Source organism: Orcinus orca, chromosome 14 (genome assembly GCF_937001465.1).
Source record: "Orcinus orca chromosome 14, mOrcOrc1.1, whole genome shotgun sequence".
Taxonomy (NCBI): Eukaryota; Metazoa; Chordata; class Mammalia; order Artiodactyla; family Delphinidae; genus Orcinus; species Orcinus orca.
The window spans coordinates 61,286,023-61,302,159 of record NC_064572.1 but is presented as its reverse complement, the minus strand read 5'-3'; the positions used below and the strand labels follow the sequence as shown (position 1 = coordinate 61,302,159).

The following is a 16,137-nucleotide window of genomic DNA, read 5'->3' as shown; positions in this document are numbered from 1 at the left end:
AGACTCCTTCGCTGACCATACACCCCGCCCAGACTGGGTCACATGTATGATACTATACGGTCTCATAGATTTCTCCATTACCATTTGTTCTATTGAAATTAATTGCATAACTCATTGGCTTAAGGACTATTTTTCTTGGTAAGATTTATAAACTTCATGATGGCAAGAACTGTATTTGTCTTATTCACCACTATGTTCCTAATGCCTAGCATGGAGCCTTGAACATAGTACACATTCCATAATCGAATTCTAGCACCTCCTATAAGCCAGGCACTCTACTAGGCATGGGCTTTAGGAATGAGTAAGTAGTCTTAGACCTTGAGGAACACATCGTTCAGTGATTAATCCAGTAAATTCTGCAACCCTCTGTCAATTTCTTTTTTTTTTCCCATTTATTTTGGTTGAACTTACTCTATATACTGCGTTTTCCAGCTTTCAGACCACAATTGACTTTCTGACAAATACTAAAGAAAAAGAAAAGATTTAAAACCTCTGTCTTTTTAGTGTCATCTGTTATTAATTTTCCTTCTCCAACTAATAAATGGACTCTATTTTTCTTCAACTTCTTCTCATGTCTGACACACTTAAAGAATGTTTGTTTGGGGCTCTCTTTGTCCCTTGAAAATTGCAATACATTCCTTGCTTTGGATTTTTTTATTGTTGACATGAAAAGCTATTATATTTGCCTTCCTTTTTTATGACTGTTATTGTTTGAAAAGTTCTCTTTCTATTGCATCTTTCATGCACTGTCCTTTTGTTGTTGTTGCTGTTGTTAGATATATATGTGCATTCTTTATTTTTTTCCTATCTCATCTATGCATAAAGATAATTTTTTCTGCATTTTCATGTCATTGCCTTAAGAGATATTCAGGAATTATTCCATTTGTTTAATTTTATTTGTGATTATATAAATGGCACATATCATAGCAAAATAAAAGAAAGGAGAAAGGGAGGGAGGGAGGAAGGAAATATAATTTGGTTCTGCTGCTTTACATGAGGGAGAGATAAGGACAGTGAGAGAGGGAAAGTGGAGTTTTTTAAAAAGAGGCAGGCTAAATAGGGAACTGAGAAAAGAATAAGGGTGAGAGAGGCGTCTGAAGGTGGTGCACGGAGCTAAGTAAAGGTGCAAATTTCACATTCACTTTGGCTTTAACCTACTGTCAGCTGACTTACCAACCCAAATCCTAGATTCCCCTGAGGGGAATCTACATTCTACTTTGATTAAAGACTTAACTATGAAAGAAAAACTCTAAAAGTTTTAAAAGAAAACATAAAATATCTTTATGAAATAGACATGAGGAAGGACTTCTTAACACAAAAATAAATAGATTATTTTATGCCCACTAGACTGGCAAAAATTAAGAAGTGTGAAAATAACAGGTGTTAGCAAGGATGTGGATCACAGGGAACACATACAGACACTGCTGGAGGAAGTGTAAGTTGGAATAATTGGAATCACTTTGGAAAACAGTTTGGCATTATCCTGTAAACCTGAATATTGTTATACCTGCGTGTAACCCAGCAATTCCAGTACTACAGTTTGTACTATAGAACCGTGCTTCTCTTTTAACTTTGACAAGCAACCGAATCACCTAGAGAGCCACACAATTTGGGGGCCTCACCCCTGGAGATTCTGATTCAGTACATCTAGGATAAAGTCCATGTATTCGCATTCCTAAGAAGCACCCAAGTGATGAGGCACTGCTGGTTTCCAATCACAACTGGAGTAATGCTTCTCCAGATTTCTTCACCTGGGTCTTAGGAAACAGGAACAAGAATGTTCAAAGACACGTTGTTCATAATAGCAAAAATCTGGACACAACTCAAATATCTATCAGCGAATAATGGATAAGTAAATTGTAGTATTTTTACACAATGGAGTATCATACAATATTGAAAATGAATAAACTGTAAGTACGCGTAACTACCTGGATGAATCGTTGAAGCATAATGTTAAGTGAAAAAAGTAAGTCAAAGAAAACTACATACAGCGTGATACCACTTTTATAAAGCTAACAGATTAAATAATGTATTGCTTAGGAGCAAACATATATATATATGGATAAAACTAAACTATGAAGGAAGGGAATGAACAACATAAAAACGAGAAAAGGAAGACTCACATAACTAAATGCAACAGTGTGGGTATTATGGTAGCTTTTAAGATGGATGGTGGGTTCTCATATGCTTCAGAACTGTCATTAAGTTACATATATCCTCCTGTATATGGAAAACATATACATAAGAACTTGAAGCTATATTTAAAGAAAATTCTCACAGGTTGAAGAAAAGGCTTAGTCTTTCTGATTAAAAGTAGTCCCCGATGGTGCTTTGTGACCGCCTGGAGGGGTGGGATAGGGAGGGTGGGAGGGAGGGAGACGCAAGAGGGAAGAGATATGGGAACATATGTATATGTATAACTGATTCACTTTGTTATAAAGCAGAAACTAACACACCATTGTAAAGCAATTATACCCCAATAAAGATGTTAAAAAAAAAATCCCCAAATACAGGCAAATTAATGCAGAAACTCACATTGACACATTCCTGGTAAAAATTCAAATATCAAGGATAAAACGTGACTCCTATAAGCATCCTGGCGGGACACAAAAGATAGAAAACAAACAGGCTAACCAAACATAGAAAGAAATTCATGCTAGCTTCAAACTTCTCTGCAACAACTGCTGCAAAAAAATAATTTCAGAATTTATTTGGAAAAATAAATGAATATTACTAATTAAGGAACATTTGAACAAAGAAAGGAAAATTATAATGAAATGAACTTGAATCTCGAGATATTAAATGCTAACTATAATAATGAAAATGATGTGAAACTGATTTTTTAAAAATAGAGAGTTCAGGGCTTTCCTGGTAGCGCAGTGGTTGAGAGTCCGCCTGCTGATGCAGGGGACGCGGGTTCATGCCCCGGTCCGGGAAGATCCCACATGCCACGGAGTGGCTAAGCCCATGAGCCATGGCCTCTGGGCCTGCGCGTCCAGAGCCTGTGCTCCGCAATGGGAGAGGCCACAACAGTGAGAGGCCCACGTACTGCAAAAAAAAAAAAAAATAGAGAGTTCAGTAGAAGAGAATAGAAAATCCAGACACGGAATTATATATAACATTTCTTATCAGTATATGTATCATGATATACATATCATAATCTATTATATATGACATATGCATATATTTATATGTTTTTATGTGTTATATATAACATGATTTTAAATATGTTATATAATACACATTATATATAATTATATATCATTTATATTATATATCACAATGTATATTATATTGTACATATGTGTGTATGTATATATATGTATATGTATATATAGTATATATGTATTATAATATATATACACATTATACCATATCATATATTGTATAATATATACAATATACATTATAATACAATATAGTATATACAGTATATTATATATTAGATAATAACAGACATGATAATGTGTAATATTATATAATATAAACATTTATATTTCATATGTATAAATTTTAGTTTGTGATAAAGGTGGGTTTAGGGATAGGTTATTCACTATATGATGCTACAACAACTAGTAGATAATTTAGACAATAGTAAAGTTAGTACCATACACCCAAATATTTTTCAGTGAATTAAAAGTTTAAATTTTTAAATGATAATATAAAAAGAACTAGAAAAAATATCAATGAAGATTGATCTTACCTTTGTGTGTGGAAGGACTTTCTAAGGATAAAAGAAAAAGAAGAAATCAAAAGAAAAAGATTGATATATTTTTCTATAAAAATTTTTGAAATTCTTCATGTCAAAAAAATAATAAAAAGTGATAAAAAGCAAACTACAAATTTGGACAGAATATTTGTTTCATAAATATTCCAAAGGATTCTTACCACTAATATTAAAAGGTATGTTACAAATCAATGAGAAAAAGGTGGACATCCCATTGGAAATACTGTGAATGTGATAATCTCTTCACAAAGATTACTTCAAATCAAAGACACAGAAATTGTAGTCAAGTAAGAGCAATGAATTTTTTTATCTATATGATTGACAATAATGAAATATTTGCTATTTTGAATATAAGGAAACCATATTTAGCAGCCATCCTAAGTCCACTTAAAGTTAATTAAGGTAAATGGGCAAGGCTTAGTGCTCAGGGCAGATTTGGAGCTATTCTGGAGACAAACAAGCTCTGGGACTTTGTTCTGATTTATTCAATTCACCAGACATTTTTAAGCAGCTGATGTTATAGATGACCACAAAAGGGAAAAAAAAAAAGATTATTGAAAGATGAAGGCTGAGAAGACATGATTGATGTCTTTAAGATCTTGAATAGAATGCCTGCACTGAAGAGTATGTTCACTGAATTCCAGAAATGGGGGGAGGGGGGAAGCTCCTAAACAAATTAGGAGGCCCTATTTACATGGTGAGTTATAAACACTGAAGTCATTACCCCATAATAGGGTTTAAGAGCAAATACAAAACAAATACAAAATATGTTTTGTATCCAATATAAAAATAAAACATGATAATAGCAAATACAGTAGAAATTAAGGTGGCGGTAAATAGGCATTTGTAAGTTCAAACTCCTGTGTGGATTACAGATTGAGTATTTATTTATTTATTTATTTATTTATTGGCGGTACGCGGTCCTCTCACTGTTGTGGCCTCTCCCGCTGCGGAGCACAGGCTCCGGACGCGCAGGCTCAGCAGCCATGGCTCACGGGCCCAGCCACTCCGCGGTATGTGGGATCCTCCGGGACCGGGGCACGAACCCGTGTCCCCTGCATCAGCAGGCGGACTCCCAACCACTGCGCCACCAGGGAAGCCCCTGAGTATTTATTAATCGCTACAAATGGACCCTGGAATGTTTAAAAGCACCACATTGTTTTTAGTTTAGAATTATTGAAGGTGACCAAGAATTAGCACCATGGTTTGCAGACATTCTTCTGTTTGTATTTTCACCTCTGGAATCAGGACTCTGGTCTCCTGTCTGGAGGAACGTCATCCTCCTCCCACCACATTAAGAGTGACAATACTTGGAGGATGCTATGTTGGATTCTCACATTGGTGACAATCCCGAAGATTGGAAATCTTCCATTCTATAATTAAACAGAAGTCATAAACCAGTATGAAAGTAAAGTCATAGGAAAAGAAAGTTGAAAATTCAAGGCCCAGCTGGTTGGTCTTTTATATGTGAAAAACGGACCCATTTGCTTTGTTTGCCACTCGGGGCTCGCCCCACTGACACTTCCTCATTTGGCCAGCTGCAAAGGCCACTGGAGGTAATGCCCACTTCATTATGAACCGAAATGAGCACGTCATCGGGGTGATCATGCTTACAGGGTTAGGGTCTCGCTGGTCCTGATTCACCATATTCCTGGTAAGAAGTGGATTCTGGCCTGCGTGTTTGTATGTTTACTCAGAACACCCGAATGTGTGTCTATCTCTGACTCTCTGCCTCTCTATTCTCCTCAGGACTACTGGCTCTCTCTCCTTTACAAGCGCCTGATTGGCCCCAAAGTCTTGGCTGTGCATGTGGCTGGGCTCCAGCGGAAGCCACGGCCAGGCCGAGTGATCCGGGACAAACTAAGGATTTATGCTCACTGCACAAACCACCACAAGTAAGTCTGCAGAGAGATGGCACAGAAAGCCACCCCTGGGGAGCTTCAGGCCCCTTTGAGAATTTCATACATGGGGCCCCTTCAAGACTTATTGAAAACCACTTCTGGATTCACTTTACCTGCTCTTTGCAGGATTCAAATGGTTTCTGATAAACAGCTTTTTCTCCAAGTAAACCCCCTCTCTCACACTTACAGGATTTATTCATAAAATGTTCATAAAAATACATGCCATTTGTTCATTTACTTCTTCATCCAACAAATTTTTACTGAGCATTTTCTCTCAGCCAGTTGATGTAATGTCCAGGAGGCTTATTTATATGCCTATGCCTGAACCAAGGGTAGAGATATAAAATCTGTACCTAAGATACACCAGGCGAGCTTGAGGAAATAAGTCTACATCTCTAAGATGCATTTTGGAGAGCTATACCACTAGAAACCTAACCATATACCAGTGCATCCCAAACTGAGAGTGCCCAAAAGTAGTCAGGCCAGCTTTAGAGCTATTTCAGTATTTGGAAAACCTTTTCAGCTATTTTAAAGGTTAAATAAAATCTAGGCTTCCTTTTTTAGGGGGCCGGACTTTGAACAATCAGCACGGTAACAGGTATGATTATGCTCTTTTTCATCTGAAGCTCTGGTTGTCAGAGTTGTCTTTTTAAAAATAGGAAAAATAATTAGTAAATAAATAAAGTTGGCAGATAAAATATTTTAAAACGTGAGGTTCATAAGGTAAAAACTTAAAACTGAGCCTAAAACAAAACCCATCAGACCAAACATGGCTTTCTTACATCACTTTCTATTTAAGGAACAGAGTAGGCAGCTCTGGAAGTAAGAACTTTTCTCTTCCTGCAGAGAAACCTTGTGTGGAGTGGGAGTGAGGGAGGAGGAGGCACGTGCCCCCAGCCAGATCTTCACTCCAGTGAGCCTGTCAGGAGCTGATCACGGGTAGTGGAGGCACAAAGAGCTCCAGCGGTCAGGTTACAACAGACGCTCCTTCCCCTTCCTTGATGACAGAGGAGCCAAGCCAGTTAATTTATCAGGATAAGATTTTTCAAAGACTCACTCTGAGCATAGCGGGGTCAGGGGCCAGTTGTCTTGTCTGTAGATACAAGTGCCTATTGTGGATGAGTGGAGGCTGGTTTGGGCAGAGGCCAGAGGCTTTCAACGTCCCTTTTGCTCAACAGGAAGCTCAATCCAATACCTGACAGAGAGTGACTGCTTTATGGCCTTGGCTGGAGTTATCTGATCACCACACAAGGAAACATTGTATTCCTTGTCTCCACCCTGGCCTTGAGGTAACCACCCAAAAGGTGGACCCCCAGCTTCAAGAGAGAAAAATTACTCTTGGCACCTTTTGTCTCTTTTGGGAAGCACATCAGTATGTGCCCTTTATACTACAGGTCTGAGGACGCAGGGGAAAATGTCAGTAGTCAAGCCACGGGCTTAGCAGAATTTGAGGGTCTTCACAGAGGTCTCTTCACATTGTTTCATCCCAGTGTTCATCCTGACGTTCTTTGACATTCTTGTGGGAAGTTGTCACTAATGTTCTGAATATACTGTGCCCTCAGGGCCAGTGCCTCATGCATTTTTGTATTCTTGGTGTCCAGTAGAGTGACGGGCCTGAGGAAGGTCTCAGTGAATGTTTGATGAATGGGCAAGTGAATGAATGCAGAAATAGGGCATCAAGACATCACTGATGATTTACAGTTATAGCTCTCTTTCCCTTTGCTGTTACCACACTGGCCAGAAGGAAGGGGTGTGGTGGAATGGTTAAGAATTCTGCCATTCACTAGCATCAAATCATTCATTGCATTCAATATTCTCTCTCCATCACCAGGTCTCCTCTGCTTTCTATGGAAAGTCACTCCAGAACCTCTCTGGGGAAACAGTGCCACTATGCTTCTGTCAGTTCCATCCCTCTTTCTCCCTGTTACATAAAAGAAAGAAATGACTTTACTAATCTATTCCACAGATGACCTTAGTGATTACTGGGGTGAAGGTCTTTTTGTTCCTATTAGAGAAGAAAGCCCACAGTGGATACACTGAGCTGGCTGAGTTTGCAGATCTTCTCCATGTTAGTGGGTGTCCGGTGCCTTAGATAGGTGGGCGCAAAGATAGAAGTGTCTCTGCTCCTTCCCTGTGGGAAGCCACGTGCCCTGTCTGTGCCCCCTCATCCTCCATAGCAGTCACGAGGAAGCACTCCTGGTTCACTTAGTTTATTTGTGGCCAAAGAAGCCAAGGTCACAGAAATGTCCCAGAGTGCGCATGTTAGCTTCACGCTGTCCAGTCTTGACCAATACTATGAAAATATATATCCTTGCTCAAAATAGGGAATTGGGTGGAAAAGTATAAGTTTACCAGTAGAATAAACCAAAGAAGGGGTCTTTTAAAATAACTCCTGCACTCCAGTCTGTATTGAACACTTGCTGTGTGCCAAGCATCTTGCCAGATACTCGCATTTGTATTATTGTATTAAATTCCAAAGGTTCTATGGTATCACACGTATAGGCAAGTAGCAACATTAATAATGTAAAGATTTTTACATTTGGAAAGAACCCTTAGAGATCTTTGGCCTGGTGTCCTATATAACACAGAAATGCCCTTTACAATCTCCCTGACAGTCATGAACCTCTACTTGAATACCTCACTCCCTCTCATGGCATCTCTTACACTGTGGGTCGTTTCTGACCTAGTAGACGATTGTCTTTTATGACTGATTTAGGATAAAGAGTTAGATACCAACACTAGCAGGTGATTTTCTGCTTTCTGTTCTAGAGCCAACAAATTAGGACACTGGCAGCATAGCAGTTCTCACCCTAAGTCTTCTTATTCAGAGAACGAATAAGTTTTGACTAGGAAACCTTCTTTTTCTAAACCATTCTGCTAACACAATGTATGTTTCTGGGAGGAGCTGAGGTCCTTAGCCAAGTTCAGAACCAGTTGAAGCCTGGTGGATACTGAAGCAAAATTGAGCCTTTTGGGGTTCAAGTTCGTTTATTATTGGCAAAGCACAACTTCCTGTTTTTCAGAAGAAGTTTTTTTAAAGACTCATAAAAAGGTTCCTGAGGCTTCTTGGACATCAAATGGCTCTTACAAAACAATATTTTGATGAGTTAAGTGTAAATGAATCAGAAACATGTGGATTAAATTTCCCTTAAAATACACAATGCTTTGAAATTAGGGGAAAAGATGTTTGGCAAAATATGGCCTGACTTTTACCGAACCTAAGAACTTTGAATTAGATTTGGAGACAATGGACCAACACAGTTTTCAAACACATAGACTTTCACTGGAAATGGCCACGGATTTCAAAGCATCACCCTCCCTTCCCTTTCCTAGTCTCCCAGCTTCACTAGAGACATTTCTAGAACAGGGACTGTTTTTCATCTGTAAGTCAAGATGCACCTCCCCATATGACACCCCTCGCCTCTTCTATCCATGATATTCCAGGCCCAGTCCCCACCCCTGACTCACTTCCTCCCCCTCCCACATGGCAACATAGGGATGTCAGGCAGCAAAAGAACAGCCAGAAGGATGAACTCCAGATACACGCATTCTCTGCTGGTGACAAAGTCTTACCATGAGTGAGACATGGAACAAGACAGATGTTCTACCAGACAGCAGGGGCATTAACTAAGAGAACAAAAAGCCCCCTGGACTTGACAACATCAGAAGGTCAGCAGTTGCCTCCAGTCCACACCTTCAGTAAGACCCCATTTCCTTAGGGAACAGATAGTCCTCCAAGATTATTTTTCTGTCGGCAGAGAATGTACATTCTTCAGGAATCTGGTTTCTCAACATAGTACTTTCAGGTTGGTGCTGCGTTCCCCAGCCAAGAATGTGTCTTCACAGCCAAAGGCCTCTGCTTAGTGTCCTTGCCCATCAGCCAAGCAGGGAAAGCGATGACCGAGGGGGTCTTCAATGACAGTTCCTACCTGAGGAGGCTCCGTGAGCTCTGTGAGAGCCTCGGCAGGTTGGTGTCTGGGCTGGCTTTCAGTACTGGCTTGTCTCCCCCAGTGGAACTGTGTAAATGGAAATCAGACCACTGCCGAGCAGCTTGAAAAGATAGCTTTCCCTGAAGCAGTGGTGTGATTTCAGGTCTCCCTCCCACCCACCACTTCCCCACATCCCTCCCTTCTCCTCTGCCATCTCCAAGGGCTCATTCTGCCCCAGCTCTGCAGAGGAGAAACTCCTAAATGCAAACACGCAGCTCTGTCCGCCTCTGCTGCTAGCCTTTGAGAAGGTTGTTTGATGGGAGTTAGCAGAAGGCTTCACCACAGTCTGTGAAAATTGGTACTCATGCATGCCTGCTTTTGCTCACACGCTGAAGCCCACAGTGCCTGTAGTTAATGTAGTTTTGCACACAGCTAAGCTAAGCTTAAAGCCCACCAATGGAATTTAGTTGGTGTTCTTTAATGTTGCTAAATGCTAACATCGGCTAGCAGCATCTTTCTTCAGATCTCTGATGACACAAGTCTGCACAAATAAATTGGCATTCTCTCCTGACCTAACTCATTGGCTCCAAAAGCTAGTTCACATGCTTCAGGGGACTGAGAAGAAGGACCAGAGGAGGAGGGACCAAATAGAAGAGTCATTTAATGATTTATCAGAATATCAATTCAGGTATCCAAAAAACCTTGAATGCAATAATGTACCCTCCTACAGATGCAAGGAAAATCATCGGACACACAGCCAAAAGGGTATACTCTGGGGATTCTTCTCATAACCTTAATGGATTGCTCTAGGCAAGTGGTTCCCAGACCAAACTCATCTGCCAAATATCTTGGAAAGATTTTTTTTTTAATATCGATTCCCAGACCCCAATCACAAATGGATTAAATAAAGGGATGAGACCTGGAAACTGTATTCTGTATTTCTTTTTAGTCCAAGTTATCACAATGACTGGCCCTTGGTCACTCAACTCTTAATTAGCACATTTAGAGGCATAGATGAGTGACCCAGAGGCTGAGGTGTGCTGTTTCTGCAGAGAATGATATTTTCCTGTGGGCACAGTTGACTTAGAGTTGCTCTGAATTTCTCCTTTGAAAGCAGGATGGGGCCATTTTTTAAACCTGTGCTGGTTTAAAAGGATTCCAAAAAGTGAATAGTTATATAATCATGGGGTAGGTAAAGTAGCAAAAGTAGAAATCAAAAAGATCAATAAATTTGACTGCCTAGAAGTTTTGAACTTTTATACATCAGAATACAACGCGAACAAACTGAATCAGTCAAAGAAAACTGGGAAAAATTTTGCAATATACATGCAAACAAAGGATCACTATCTTTAATAAATAAATAGTTTTTATATATCAATAGAAAAATGGGCAAAGGCCATGAACAGTCAGTTTACAAAAGAAGAAGTGGCAAAGAGACAAATGAAAAAAAAATACTGTGCCTCAGTGTGAATTTTTTAAAAATACAAATTAATACAACATTGAAATCCCATTATCACCTCTCAGGTTGAGAAAGATATTTTAAAAGGTTAATATCCAGTGTTCTTAGGGGTATGAGGATATGGGTGCTCTCATACGTAGGTGATCAGAGCAAACTGATACAAGCTTTCTAGATAATATCCATATTATCAAAATGTGTATATTAGTCAGGATAGATGAGGTTATGCTCTGATAACAAAGGACCTCCAAATCTCCATGGCTTTCAACAAGAAAATGTATTTCTCTTTCACATTACTTGTCTGTCATGGCTCAGCTGTGTATCTCTCCACATCATCCTCATTCCAGGATGCAGATCAATAGAGCAGCCTCTCTCAAGAACATTGTCAGTCTTCTGGCAGAGGGAAAAGAGACATGGCAAAATATGGGCTGCTTACTAAAGCCTCTGCCCCAGAGGTTTTAACATGTCCACCCACATTGCATTGACCAAAGCCAATCATGTGATCACTCTAGTGTTCAACAGAGCAGGGACAAAATAATCTTCCCACAGAGAGGGGCACCAACTGGGTAGGAATCAGATTTGGTGAGGAATCATACACTGCATTCCCTTTGACCTAGTGTTTCCAACTTCCAGCACTTTATCCATCAGAAATAATCATGAAGTGCAAAAAGTTTATATAAATGAAGTCCTGCACCACATAATTTATAATGGCAAAAAATTACAAACAACGTAAGTCCCCAAAGGAGGAGCCTAGTTAAATAAATTTCTATGATTGAAGAACTTAATATTCTTTCATAAGTGAAGAACATATAGGGCTTCCCTGGTGGCGCAGTGGTTGGGAGTCCGCCTGCCAATGCAGGCGACGTGGGTTCGTGCCCTGGTCCGGGAGGATCCCACGTGCCACGGAGCGGCTAGGCCCGTGGGCCATGGCCACTGAGCCTGCGCGTCCGGAGCCTGTGCTCCGCAACAGGAGAGGCCACAACAGTGAGAGGCCCACGTACTGCAAAAAAAAAAAAAAAAAAAGAATATATAATAACAATAACATGGCAGCATGTTTAAGATGTTCACGAACTAAAAAAACTGGTGAACAATGTGATCCCAATTATGTAAAAACTGAGAAATATATATATGTATGTGTCAAAGAACTCAGTAAATATTTGTTGAATTAATAAACTAAAAAATACTGGAAGGGTATCTACCAAAATGTTATCATATCTTAAGACACTTGGATTATGGGGGATTTTTCTTTTTCTTCTTTGTGTTTCTCTATATTTTTCCTTTTTTTTTTCCAATCAGCATATTTTACTTCCATATTCAGGAAAAGATATTTTGTTTTCTAAATTGCAATACATTTAAACAAAAACAAAAGGGGTGTGGTGGGCAGTGGGTATCTTCTTTGCAGGACACCACAGTAACAAGGCCTTCCTGTCTTTGAAGGGCTAGGATGGCCAAGAACCATAAAATAATTGCCCTTTCCTGGGGTAGTCCTGTTTCATGCAGCCTGTAAATGATCTAGAAGCACCTAACAGACCACTGTGTTTCCATCTTTCCCTCTGTCTCTCTCTCTCTCTCTCTCTCTCTGGATATCAGCCACAACTATGTTCGAGGGTCCATTACACTTTTTATCATCAACTTGCACCGATCAAGAAAGAAAATTAAACTGGCCGGGACTCTCAGGGACAAGCTTGTGCACCAGTACCTACTGCAGCCCTATGGACAGGAGGGCCTGAAGTCCAAGTAAGTGCCGACCCGGAAGTAGCTTAGGAGCGAGCGCAGCAGGAGCTGGGTGTGCGGGGAGTTGGAGTGCCGCTTTGCTGAGGGCACCAAGGCTGCTGCTAATTCACTCAGGGACTGCTTACTCCCTTTAGGACCCTGGTCAAGCCCCTCCCTGTCTCTAGGCTTAGAGTCCCCAACCATAAAGTCAAACGATGGACAAAATATATCTCAACAAGGACACTCTTGGATTCTGGACCGCAGGATTCTTCATTATGCAGGATGATCACATTTTAAGCCATTTAGCATCCTTGGTCCCTACCCACTAAATGCTAATAGCACCCCCAGTCATGTGACAACCAAAAACAGCTGTAGTTAAGAACCACATCCATTCCAGCTGTAACATTCTGTAATGCTGTAACTCCCTGTTTGTCTCCATCTACAAACCTTGTGGGGCTTAAAGGAAGGAGCACTGGACAAAGGATCAGAAGTTCAGAGATCAGGAGTCAGTGCTAATGAATTAAAGATTTGGATTTAATTAAAAGATTTAATTTGGGGTTAATTTGGATTAATTTTTAATTTAATAAAAAATAAATGTAAATAAAACCCTGGAGAAATAAATAAAATAAAATCACTGTAAGAATAAAAAAAGGAGTCAGTTCTGCCCCTAACTTTATAGTTCTGGGCACATCACCTCTCTGGAACGCAGTTTCCTTATCTGAACATTAAGAGAGAAATTATATTCTGGGGGCCCTGTAGTCTCTTCAAACTCTGTAAGTGTGATTCTGTGATACTCTACCTCCCTCAGTCTCTTCTAGAGACTTTGGCAACACAGAAAGCAGCTCTAGGCCACCCCATCCTGGAGGAAGGCCTCCCAGGAAGGGTATGGGATACTGTACAAACTGGGAGCGCTCCCATTCCTTTTTTAATGTTTACCAAGTTTAACAAAGCTATAAACTTGGAGCAGGTGGCTTGTGTTCCCACAGCTGCCCACAACTATTTGCGCTATAATTGTTTGCTGTTTCACAGCAACCTTGGTGGCTTGCATTTGGTTTCCAACTGTATGCAATGGGAACAAAACACAATCTGGGAAGTCACTTACTGAGCCTCTTTAGCCCACGCTAGATCTGTATTCAGTCTTGGTTCACATACTGGCTCTTTTTTCTGGCTATAAGTACATTGCTCCCACTTTTCTTTCCCCTCAATCCTATCTATCCCAGCAGAACTCCCGTGAGCATTTTATCCCCTCTCTCCATTTCCCAGTAGTTCATGACTGGTGTGCTGAGTTCCTGGTCTTCATTCTAGGCAGGAGACTCGGTTCTGGTTCACTAAATAACCTGGGCACATCCTTTAATCCTAACCCCTAGGCCTCAGTTTCCTCATCTGCAAAATTCAAGAGTTGCTGTGTATTTGGTAAGGTCCCTTCCGGCTCTAAAATTCTCATCCTGGTCTGATCTTCTGAGGCCCGTATGTTTAAGTCTCCCACTGCCATTCAGTAATGACTCACAAAGTCACGTCTGGCAGAGGGACTGACTCCTCAGCAGTGATTGTGACAGTTCAGGGTCCTCTAGAACCCAAGATATTAGGAGCTGAGCCTGCCCAATGTCAGGAAGACCACATGTACCACGTGGAAGGAACCGACCAAATGCCTTAGTCTAACAGGCTAAGGTGTCAAATCCCAGCTCTACCACTTGCTGGCTGTGTCCTGAGGCAAGTTACATCATCTCTATGAGCCTCAGTTTCTTCAACTGTAAAACTTCTCCTGTGAAGAGAAGTAAATGAAGTCATCTATGTAAAGTTCCTGATACCTAGTAAACGCTCAGTAAATGCCCATTGCCTTCCTCTTCCTCAACTCAGAACTCTAGCCAGTTGGGGACGAAGAGGGGAACAACTGCTCTAAGAATGTTCTTCAAAAGTAGCATCTTCTCAGACTTTTAAGATAATGTGTGGATAAGACATCTGTTAAGATTATGGTAAAAAGACATAAGAACTGCATAAATGCAAAACCATGAAACATGAGGAAATGATGGTCCAGGGTGGCACCATTTTATGAGCTTGTTTCTCCATCAGCCAAGGGCACAGGCCTCTAACCCTGTTTACCCAATTCTGTGTCCCTGCCTCCAGGATCACAGCTCTGATGTTTGAACCTGGCCACACCTTGGCCCCTGTCCTGCTTATACGTTCTCTTTAGAGTGACTGAAGTGACTCTCACTGGCTTACCGATATGCTGCATTTCCAATTATGCTCTCGTGCATCTAACCTTGTCACCATCTTGGTGAGGAGCTATGTTCTGGCTTTGTTGACAACGTCAGAGAAGGACAGGGAAAAAGAGAATTTCATTCCACAGGGGTCCTGAAGAGGAATTTGGTAACACCCACTGAAATCAAATAGCAATGCTATGCAATTAGAAGAGGGAGCTGGAACCCGAAAGCCTGGATATGAATCCAGGCTACCATTACCTGTGTGACCTCAGCTCCCTTACCTGTCAAGTGGGGTTATTGTGAGAATCAAATTAGAGCATATGGGTGAAATGAAGCCTTCTACAAATGAAAATTTCACACATCCATGCATGCACATACATATAGAAGTATAAATACAGACACACACATATGATTTTACATATATTGTATTAAAGAGAGTTTTGGATTAGAAGTCAACAGAACTGGATTCCAGCCCTATTCCTGCCAGTACTTCACTGTGGAACTCTGGGCCCTTCACTCACTTCTCCAAGCCTGTTCCTCTTCCTGTGAACTCCTACTAATTTAACACCTCTCTCGTTCTAGAGAGAACGTGCTGAGCCATCTCTGACTGTAAGCTGCCGGACAGGGACTGCCGTGCACACGTTCAGGTGGTACATCCCACTCTCCTGCTCAGTAACTGCTCAGAAGAGCAGGAGCCCTCCGTGGTTCTGGGATGGGGGTCTCACAGGAAGAGTGTGGTTTTGGTGCAGCAGACTCTGCAGGGAAGGATGAAAGGAAATGCTCGGAAGTGATTTCAGCCTTTGGTGTCTCCCCCTCTCTCTTATAAACCTCTGGGGCCAGATTCTGTGTTCTGTGCCTGCTAATTCCTTGCTGTAGCCTGAAGCCATGTCAGTTCAGAAGAGGATGGAAAGCTCTGGGAACCTGTAACTGCTTCTGTCTTTAGGGACCAGGAAGAGGCTATAAAGAAGATCAGTGTGCCATTCAAGCCACCAGCTGGGCCTTTTGGCCTGGGGATTTAAGATTAGGGAGATACCGGCAAACTTTTTTGATGGGTAGAGAACATGGGGTAATTCTCCTTCTCTTAGAATTGCCATCAGGGTTGGAAATAGTTCAGATCTCTGAAAGGGTAGCTGCATGTGAACTTGGGGCTCAGGGATGTTAGGTATTGTACAGGAAGCACCTTTGAGGCCACTCATCAGGCATAGTCCAG

The 16,137-nt window shown here is 40.9% G+C and overlaps 1 protein-coding gene across 2 annotated transcripts in view; it reads left to right on the top strand.

Annotated features, from left to right (window-relative positions):
* Positions 1-16,137, top strand: part of HPSE2 (heparanase 2 (inactive)) — a 638,970-nt gene that overhangs the window by 604,120 nt on the left and 18,713 nt on the right. For both annotated transcript variants that reach the window (XM_004268436.4, XM_004268434.4), the window contains 2 exons: positions 5,477-5,622; positions 12,604-12,750. In XM_004268436.4, the coding sequence (XP_004268484.1) occupies positions 5,477-5,622; positions 12,604-12,750 (293 nt within the window). The remainder of the gene's footprint in view (positions 1-5,476; positions 5,623-12,603; positions 12,751-16,137) is intronic.